Source organism: Mytilus edulis, chromosome 3, assembly GCF_963676685.1.
Source record: "Mytilus edulis chromosome 3, xbMytEdul2.2, whole genome shotgun sequence".
NCBI classification, from domain to species: Eukaryota; Metazoa; Mollusca; class Bivalvia; order Mytilida; family Mytilidae; genus Mytilus; species Mytilus edulis.
In genome coordinates, this window is record NC_092346.1 from 86,913,602 (window position 1) to 86,924,301 (window position 10,700).

Here is a 10,700-nt window from a genome sequence, read left to right on the forward strand (position 1 = left end):
ATTACTCAAGTTGTAAATATGTGCTAAATTGGATATTGTATAGAAAGGTATATACTATGAAAATAAGAGCTTTGGGCAAAGCCCCGCGCTCTAATTTTCATAGTATATACCTTTCTATACAATAACCGAGACTTATTATTAATTGTTGTCTGTGTCACATATATTTTATAGTAATCCACCGAATCGTTATCCCTTACGAAAACCTTTGAAAGGGATGATTAGTGGATTAAAAATTATTTAGAAATTGACAAACTCTTGGCGCAGGATCTTGTTTAGCTATTAAATAATTATCCATTAATTCCATGAAATGACCTGGACTAGTTTAACATTTTTACTCTGTAATTTATGCTACATATCATAAGGCGCATTTATCTATTTTGTTTATTTTATTTCAATCCGAATTCAAACTTACATTTTGTATGGTTTTTTTTAAGAAGGATCTCTTTATAAAGTACTTGGGTTTTTTCCAAAATTAAATTCCAAATTAAAATTTCGTACTAATACTAATACGAATACCGAAGTTTTATTTGGATTCGATTCACATACAACAATACAAACATAAGCTTTTAAGCTCTTAATATTAATTGTAATAAGTTGAATTAGTTATTAGAAGGTGATAGGTTGACATTTTTTGCCATTCAACATGTCAAAATTTAGGTCGCCAAGTCACCAAATATTACTAATTAGTCTATATTTTTTTGTAAAGTTTCCTAAAAACGTTTTTGTCAAAAACTGGTGCAAAGGGAGTTTATAAATACCTATCATCATCCAATTATATTATTTACGAATCTCTGAACTAATGTTTTCTAAACTTTGTCAGCTCTACGATTAGATGGAAAGTCAGAATTTATCAGTAACACGATGCACCATCTAAATTGCGTGTTTCTGTCATGCCGATGAAGTTTGTAATCATCTACTTTTAACAAGTTATTATAAATTTAAACGATTTGTCTGCAACTACTAGTATTAGATCTACGATTTTATAATATAATAGTTCTTTAATCTCATCGAATTTAAACATTATGCTGTTTATATTTATATATGCTACCATGAAGTTGCTTTGGTGCCTTTTCCTGGACTCAATTAGACTCATTCATAATGATATCAGTTCAATATGTTATTGAATATCATTCATTTAAACTGTTTATACAAGTTCACCATGCTGTTGAATTGTTTACATGATTTCCCAATTATCCATTATAGTTAAACGACGACGATAATAACTACTATTGACATACCATATTGATGTTGATCAATCTATATATCAGCTTAAATAAATTTTAGGGCAGTATTCTGGAGTTACAATTTGGTTTGGTTGAATTGCTATATATCACAAAAAATGATGTGTACGACTCTGACACTTTCAACTGTGTTAATTATTCTTCTTTCTGAGATACACTGTCACAATCACACTTTTGTACAAAATCTGTATTCCAATTTGTTAACAAACTACAGTAAAAGGATAATGCCGTTAGCTGACCATTCTCAGCAACTTGATGTCGGGGTAGACTTTTACCTAAATTCTTTCATATCCATCAATGAAGTTGACGAAACCATTTCCATAATGGGATCTATACTTCTTAATTTGACTGACCCAGTACTTAAATGGGAATTTTGGTCTTTTGACAACTTGTATTATATAATCATAGACCCATCTGATATCTGGACACCTCTAATTTTTCTTGCAAATTCAGCAGAACAAATCGAACCTATCGGGAATGGAGTTTTTTTCTGCTTTAGTGTGCACTGGACAGGTTTACACAAGCCCAGGAGGAATAATGAAGGCAAAATGTCCTACTAATGTTGCCAAATTTCCTTTTGACACACAGGAATGTATTTTTTTGTTTTTTAACTGGGGATTATCAACATCAGAGTTAATATTTTCTCCTGTGTCTGACAAAGCAAAGTTAGACTGGTATACACCGAATTCGGACTGGATCCTTTTGGATTATTCAACATTTGTTGAGACCACGAACAATTTCAGCACGTTCAACGTAAAACTTACAATAAAGCGTCAGTCTTTGTATTATGTCGTGATGATGATTTTACCAACTCTGTTGTTTGCTCTCTTGAATCCCTTGGTCTTCGTTATTCCAGTGGAATCAGGCGAACGGATATCTCTAGCTATGACAATATTACTTTCCTACGCCATATTCTTAACTTTAGTGTCCACCGCTATTCCAACATCTTCCAATCCGATGTGCGTACTTTTAGCTGTCATGATAACAATGATTTCACTCAGCGGTCTTATCGTGGTAAGTGTCGTAGTTATTTCAAAATATTCCTTTAAGAAAACCACAGACGAAATCATCACCCAATTGAAGAACTTGGCAAAGTGGGGGTTGAAGAAGAAACGTAATGTTGTTTTACCAATGGAAGATCACACGAAGGAGATTGATGATATAGATTATAACATAACAGAGAAGGATGTGGCAAACGCTTTAGATTTTGTTTGTCTGTGTGTATTCTATATCGCTATTGTGGTTTGTTTGATTGCATATTTCATGTATGTGTCAATTTGAATAATTTGCCGATCTTTCAGTGTGACATAAAAGTCATGTCATTTTGTTGGAAATATATAGTTACAAAAGATAATAAGTATAATGTATACAGTGTGTTGACAATATAAAATCACAGAAATAAGGACTCCTAACAAGATGTAATTTTTCCAAGGTTCCTATCAACGTTTCGGTCAGTGCAGCTCTGTTAAAAAGGTCTCCATCAGAGTTTTGTTTCAAGAATTTGTGTCAACTAGAATATAATTACGGTTTCCATCAACATTTTGATCAGCGTATTTGTGTCAGACAGATTATAAACAATATCCCCTACCACAGTGTTGTGTGGAGCATTTATCAAACAGCAGCTATTCGCGTCCATCAACTTCAAATTAAGAACAACTGTACATGTGTCGGAAAGTATTTTTAAAAATCTTAAATGTTACAAAGATTTGTGTGTCATCAATATGTGACTCACAAGACATTTTAGGAATTGAAAGAAGAAGTTTAAACAGTTTTTACAACAAATTTGTTATTCAAATGTTAGTTTTATCGATATTCGTAAATTTAACTAAGTAGTGTAAATACTACTCAAAACGAAACTATTGTTCAATTCATTTAAAAGAAATTAGTCTTTGTCTCGAATCTATATTTTGATATGTGTTGTTTTTTCTAATTATATAAATAGGCCTTTTTTTATTTGTTTAATAACTATTTTGAACATCTATTTTATGTAAGTCATTTAAACATATTAATTTGGTATTATTTAATTCTTGTTGGCCTCTTTACAACTATGTCAATTAATCCATGTAATATTAGTCTGCACGCCACATTTCTACGAATATTAGGAATAACTTGAGGACTTTATATTTCAGCTATTCAAATATTTAAATTAGCTCTAGCCCCGAAAAAGCCCTTTTGCGTGGATGATGAGTGTATCAAACATTAATCAATCAATCATATTGAAGCAATTACTGGTAATTTAACTATGATACCTTGGTATTGAAATGAGCTAAATATGTATATTCTATTAAAATCAGTTATCGGATTATTAGCACTATTTTGTTCATATAAAGTGGATAATATAACAACAATTAAAACTTATTTTTTTCCATCACTGGGAATAAAGGTAAAGATGGATTCTGAGGATATATTGGGTATAAATAAGGGCAACAGTGTTATACCGCTGCTCAAAAGTCATAAATCGGTTGAGGGAAACACATCCGGGTTACAAAATACTTAACAACGACGATAATAACGGAACAACAAAAACATTAATGTGCAATAAAAACAGACGCCAACTACATTAAAACCGACTATTAGAAAACAACTGCGATATTCCTGACTTGGTTTGTGACATTTTAATGAAAATAAAGTGGATTGAATCTTTTTTATAGGTAGCGAAACCTCTGGCTCATATAAAATATGGCTTAAGACGGTCAACTCGTTGCCCAAAGAAAGCAGTTTCTTAAACGTACAGACAAAGTGACACTTTTCCTATATAAGGTATCCGATTAAATGTCATTATGATGATGATGGAATCGTTTAACGACCTGGACTGGTTTTACGGCCCTCACACGGTATGCTTGCTGCTCGAAGGCGTTTGGTGCGCGTTTAAATATTTTCATGCGTGACGATGGAAAGTTGAGAATAATGGCCACCATTTTTGGTTTTGGTAAGATCTTTTTGATATTTTGACTATTTTGGTGTTGATTACTGCCTCCACAACGGCTGCTTTTGTTGCCAAGTTGGTCAGCTTGGTAGCCCGCTAACCACGATGTTGAAGTTCTGATCGATGGATCTTGAGATAGTAAGACAGTAGGCTTCATCAGAAGTTGTAAGACAGTGAAATAGCAGTCCATTATCCAACACCTTCAATACTGACCCTCGGACTTCATTTGGCATAATGTGTCCCCCACATTGGGTTTTACGGACCAAAAGCTAACGCGGGTATTTCGCAAAACCACAAGTTTATAAACGAACTGTTAATGGTTGGATTTATTTTTTTATTTTTTTTTTATCGAAAGTTGTGTGTCGGCGATCCATCTATCAGTAAACCAACATCGTAGATTGCAGGTAAAATGGAGTAGACCCAGCACGTCCTTTCCGTTGTAGTGACCGGACTGATTGTCATCTCAAACATCAATAAACGGATGCCCCTTTCTTGTGGGGTTTAGCAGCTATCATGTATCTTCTATATATATATTTAATCAATTCGAAATTACAATTATATTGTCAACTTTTCTGTGACAAGTCGTATTCTCAAATTAGTAACTCGGGGAAGATTTTCTAATAGGGTACTCGTTGGATTTACCGAGCGTTACTCAAGTACTCGCTTGGAAAAACATCTACAGAATAGAAACAGAAAGTAATACTCATTTGACGTATGATTAGACGTTGTGTATGGATGTAAAGGTCTCACCACTATTATCTATATAATAATCCGAGGAAAATTATACCATAATAAATAGTTCATTTACCACATGTACTAAATATGTAAATTGGCAAAAATCTAATCAACTTAATTATTCAACACTATTCAAAATTATTGCTCAAATAATTAACTAAGTATTTGGGAATCTTAAGAAAACCCTTTTTAAATATTAACCAAGGAGTGGTGATAAGAACGTACTGATGTCATTAACCATTTTCCAAAGGTCGACACTGGATGCAACAAATTTTTCCTTATTTAAAAATTACAATTATATTTTCAACTTTTCTGTGACAAGTCGTTTTCTCAAATAAGTTACATAACTAGCAGTTCTGCTGGTGAAAATAACCTCTCTGATGGTTCAGATTAAGTTGAAAGACTAAGAAACGATTAACTAGAAGTGAAGGCTCTGAAAAAGTTATCACGTTTCATGGCCTACCTATGATCAGACGAATTTAAACGCAAACATTCTGATTTTAATTTGGATTAATTTTGTTTTTATTTTTACATTTAATATCTTGGGAGGTGTTCTTAATAAAAGAGTGTTATTCCCTTAAAATGGCATCAACATGTAACAAGAAATCGATTAGTAGAGTATCACCTTTTTTGTTTTCTTTCTTGTTTAATGATTTAGAAATTATTTTGTTAAAATCAATATAGAAAGTCTAAATAATATTTCAAATATGTGCTTGTAATCATTACAAATGTATGTTAAATTGTGTATTACACTATATGCATAGGATACTGCGCAATTTTCGGAAAGTGCAGAAGGATTACAAATAAAAACTTGTATAGGTTTTAAAGATTATAAAAAAAAATGAATACTAAAGATTAACAAAAGAAAACCTAAAGCAGAGATTTGTTGTAAAAAGAAAGCAAAAAGAAATCAGAATTTTATGATATATGGAGAAAGCATTGATTTAGTTGATTTATACTGCTACCTTAGTGTACTTTTCAATTACAAAGGTAGTTTTTGTAACACACGAAAAATAAAAAATACATTTATTCCCGTCGATTTGCAGCTTGAACTTTTTGACTCATCAGTTAGTCCTGTATTATTATATGCCCCAGAGGTATGGGGATTTGAAACTAAAGATAGCATTGAGAAAATACACTTTCAATTTTGCAAAAACGTTTTCAGAAATTTAGAAGCAGTACACCAAATCATATGGTTTATGTTGAACACGGACGATTCTCTTTGGAAATTGTTGTTAACGTAAAATGATATTGTTTTGTAATAGTTTAGTATTGGAGAATAACAAATTATCTTACATTATGTATAAGTTAGTGCTCAAATGACATTTTCAATACAACAAAAAAATAAGATTACGAGAATGGAATTAGTTTTTTTGGCAAGATCAACTTCCATTGGATAAACTGGATAAGCTTGGTTTTCAAGAACATAATTTCACGACAGCTGAATGATATATTTATCCAACATTGGATTTACCCAAATGAAGACCTCTTCAAGAGATTTATTTTATTTATATTACAATATTCGTTTCGAAACCTATTCGATTAAGTTGGGGCGTGGACTAGAATACAAACAGATGAGCGAATTCGTCATATTTGTTGAAATAGAATAGGAGATGAATTTCATTATCTATTCATTGTATAAAAAAAAAACACAGGAAAACAAACTGCTACCACAATATTGTACTGCGAATCCAACGGAGTACAAATTAAAACAGATTTTGATATTTTGTCATGTAGAAAACAAACTCATATATACCTGGACTGAAATTTCATATTTACGCCAGACGGGCGTTTCGTCTACCGAAGACTCATCAATGACGCTCGAATAAGAAAATGTTAAAAAGGCCAAAAAGAGAAAGAAGTTGAAGTGCATTGAAGACCAAAAATACCTAAAGGTTTTGCCAAATAAATCTAAGTAAATCTATTTCTGAGGTAGGAAAGCCATAGTATTTCACAAATTCAAAATTTTGTTAACAGTTAATTTATAATTATTACCATATCAATGATAACTTCAATCAACACAGAAGTGCTAACTACTGGGCTGGTGATACCCTCGGGGAAAAAATTTCCACCAGCAATGGCATCGACCCAGTGGTTGTAAATAAACTCACCATATGTACAAGAACTGAAATTTCATATTTACGCCAGACGCGCGTTTCGTCTACCAAAGACTCATCAGTGACGCTCGAATAAAAAAATGTTAAAAAGACCAAATAAAGTACGAAGTTGAAGAGCATTGAGGACCAAAAATTCCTAAAGGTTTTGTCAAATAAGCTAAGTAAATCTATGTCTGAGGTAGAAAAGCCATAGTATTTCACAAATTCAAAATTTTGTTAACATTTAATTCAAAATTAGGAACATATCAATGATAACTCAAATCAACAGAAAAGTGCTGACTACAGGGCTGGTGATACCATCTGGATAATTAATCTTCACCAGCAGTGGCATCGACCCAGTGGTTGTAAATGAACTCATCATGTATACAAGGACAGAAATTTTATATATACCCCAGACGCGCGTTTCGTCTACCAAAGACTCAATAGTAACGCTCGAATCAGAAAATGTTAAAAAGACCAAATAAAGAACGAAGTTGAAGAGCATTGAGGACCAAAAATTCCTAAAGGTTTTGTCAAATAAGCTAAGTAAATCTATTTCTGAGGTAGAAAAGCAATTGTATTTCACTAATTCAAAATTTTGTTAACAGTTGATATATAAATATGAACATATCAATGATAACTCAAATCAACACAGAAGTGCTGACTACTTGGTTGGTGATACCCTCGGGGAAAAAATCTCCACTAGTAGTGGCACCGACCCAGTGGTTGTAAATAAACTCTTTTTTTTTCTTTTTTTCAACTTTAAATATTTTATTTCATTCCTGGTTGTGAACAATGTCCCTTAGCGCTACAACAATGACGCTAAGGTTCATCCCTGTGTTTATAATTGCTAATGAAACCAGGGGATTTGATTAGCAAAATATATCTTATATGAAAATATTGTAAATAAACTCATCATATATACCAGGACTGAAATTTCATATTTACGCCAGACGCGCGTTTCGTCTACCAAAGACGCTCGAATAAAAAAATGTTAAAAAGGACAACTTAGCAATATTTTTTTTTTACTAACACGGTACTTCTGATTTATGTTTGTCTTTTTTTTTTAGTTGAATGGTTATTTGTAAATTGACATTTTGTTGTATTTTACAATGCATACATTTGTATGTTTAGTGTTAATGTATTGGATATATAAATGTGTCAACGTGTATATATACTATCCTCTTGTGCACCTAACTAAACATTGTTGTGCTGATATTTATAAGGAATATTATATTGTATGCATAGCTCAACAATGTTAGATCTTTAAATTTGTTGTTCTTCCCTTAGTGGGATTTCGTTTTTATAAATACTTGAAAAAATACATTCATATTTAGATAGTAGCTAATGCCTCTTTAACATTTCGTATTTCAATGAATAACATTTTACTTCGTGTGAACTCGATCGGGTCCAGTGATTAGTGTCACGTTTAATATAACCATTGTTGAGGGTATTTAAGATTAAGGAAGGATTGTCGTAAATTCTTTAGATTGTGTTTTAAAAGCTTGCAGTGAAAACTGAATTACAGTTTACTCATATTACTATATGGATTGTTTGCGGAATTTTCCAATCATCAATTATAACAAGATGATCAGGTGACGATACTATGACGTACCATACTCGTATTAATGGTAGCGGTGATAAAGTTTATTGAGGCATTCTTATGTGAAAGGTTCTTATTTAGATAAAAGGATTCACTGTTAATTAACATGCATATCAAATATATTGTTTTGTTCGTAATTTATAATTTCCTACATGGTATACAATGTCAAAGTCATGCTACCGCACAAAATCTGTATTCACAATTGTTTACAAACTATAGTAAAAGGATAACACCGTTAGCTGACCATTCTCAAAAGCTTAATGTCGGCGTGGACTTTTACCTAAATTCTTTCATATCCATCAATGAAGTTGACGAAACCATTTCGATTATGGGAGTTATGTTACTCAATTGGACTGACCCTGCACTCAAGTGGGATTACTCATCTTTTGATAACTTGTTTGCTTTAACCATAGACCCATCTGACATATGGAAACCTCTAATGTTTCTAGTAAATGTGGCAGATAACATGGAACCTATTGGACATGGAGTTACGTTTTATTCTACTCTAACTAGCACTGGAGATGTTTACTATAGCCCGGGAGGAATAATGAAAGCAAAGTGTCCTACTAATGTTGCAAAATTTCCTTTTGACACACAGGAATGTAAATTGATGTTTTTCAACTGGGGAATAACAAATACCACATTAACATTGTCTGCTTTGTCTAACCAAGCGAGGTTACTTTGGTATACACCTAATTCAGATTGGACCCTTTTGGAATATTCAACATTTGTTGAGGTTTACAACGATTATAGCACGTTCAACGTAAAAATTAAAATAAAGCGTCAGTCTTTGTACTATGCCGTGATGATGATTTTACCAACTCTGTTGTTCGCTCTCTTGAATCCCTTGGTCTTCGTTATCCCAGTGGAATCAGGTGAACGTGTATCTCTAGCAATGACAATATTACTTTCCTATGCCATATTTTTAACTTTAGTGTCGGCCGCTATTCCAACATCCTCCAATCCGATGTGCGTACTTTTAGCTGTCATGATAACAATAATTTCGCTTAGTGGTTTTATCGTCGGAAGTGTCATAATGGTTTCGAAATATTATTATGAGGAAACAACAGCTGGATTAAGTTCACCACTGAAGAGATTTGCAAAATGGAGGTTGGAGAAAAAACGCAATGTTGTATTACCGGTTAATGATCCTAATAAACAGATAAATGAAATAGAAGTAAATGTAACGGGGAAGGATGTAGCTAACGCTTTAGATTGTGTTTGCCTGTGTATATTCTATGCCGCTATTTGTGTTTGTTTGACTGGATATTTCGTTTACGTTTTAATTTAAAAGTATTTTTGTATCGGAAAATATTAATCGTAAAATAATAAAATATAGGAGTTTGTTTGTGACACAGAAACAAATACAAAACTGATAATTAATTATTTTGTTATTTTGTTTTAACTGTTACCCATGGTTGTCATCCTACTTTTGGTTCTGTGTCAAATGATATGAAATGAAATCAAGCTGAAATATTGTGCAGTAACACCCTGATGAAACAATATATGTTTATTGATATTAATTGATAATGTAAAAGAGATAACTAGGCTAGTACTATGAGAGCATTTTTTTTTTTAATTTTTAATGCATATACCTAAATTATATATCTGGAAAGCTAAGAATGTGCACTTTCTAAATATTCTGGTCGTAAAAAGAAATGTTGGTGCAATTCTTTTTATGTAATTTCACTTCATGGATATTTCCAGTAGAAAAATCGAGTTAAAACAAATGCAAAAACGAAACAATACTGCATAAACACTGTATTACTGCTAGGAAAATACATCTCTATCAAAGTATTAATTAATTTCGGTCTATTTTAACGGTAACGTATGTTACGTAACGTTGTCTCTCGGATTCTTTGAAAACTGATTGCAGGTATTTACACACATACATGTATATCTGCAAATTTTATAAAAATAATCCGTAACAAAATATTTCAGGCAAAGGGGGAATATGACATCTGACGTATTTTTTAAATTTCATAGAAAAGTCCCATAATGAACTGACATTAAATGGAGGAAACGTATGATCTCCTTTAAGTTTAAAAGCCTGCCAACCGCGTCAAGATCAGACAACTATAGGGCTCCAAAAAAAATAT

The 10,700-nt window shown here is 32.3% G+C and overlaps 1 protein-coding gene across 1 annotated transcript; it reads left to right on the forward strand.

Annotated features, from left to right (window-relative positions):
- Positions 1–8,929: 8,929 nt before the first annotated feature.
- LOC139515474 (acetylcholine receptor subunit beta-type acr-3-like) lies at positions 8,930–9,892 on the forward strand. Its single transcript, XM_071305046.1, has one exon. The coding sequence runs from the start codon at positions 8,930–8,932 to the stop codon at positions 9,890–9,892; it is 963 nt and encodes a 320-aa protein (XP_071161147.1).
- Positions 9,893–10,700: the final 808 nt, after the last annotated feature.

Coding starts and splice junctions, on each gene's coding strand:
- LOC139515474 (XM_071305046.1), top strand. CDS start 8,930: ATGGGAGTTATGTTACTCAATTGGACTGACCCTGCACTCAAGTGGGAT.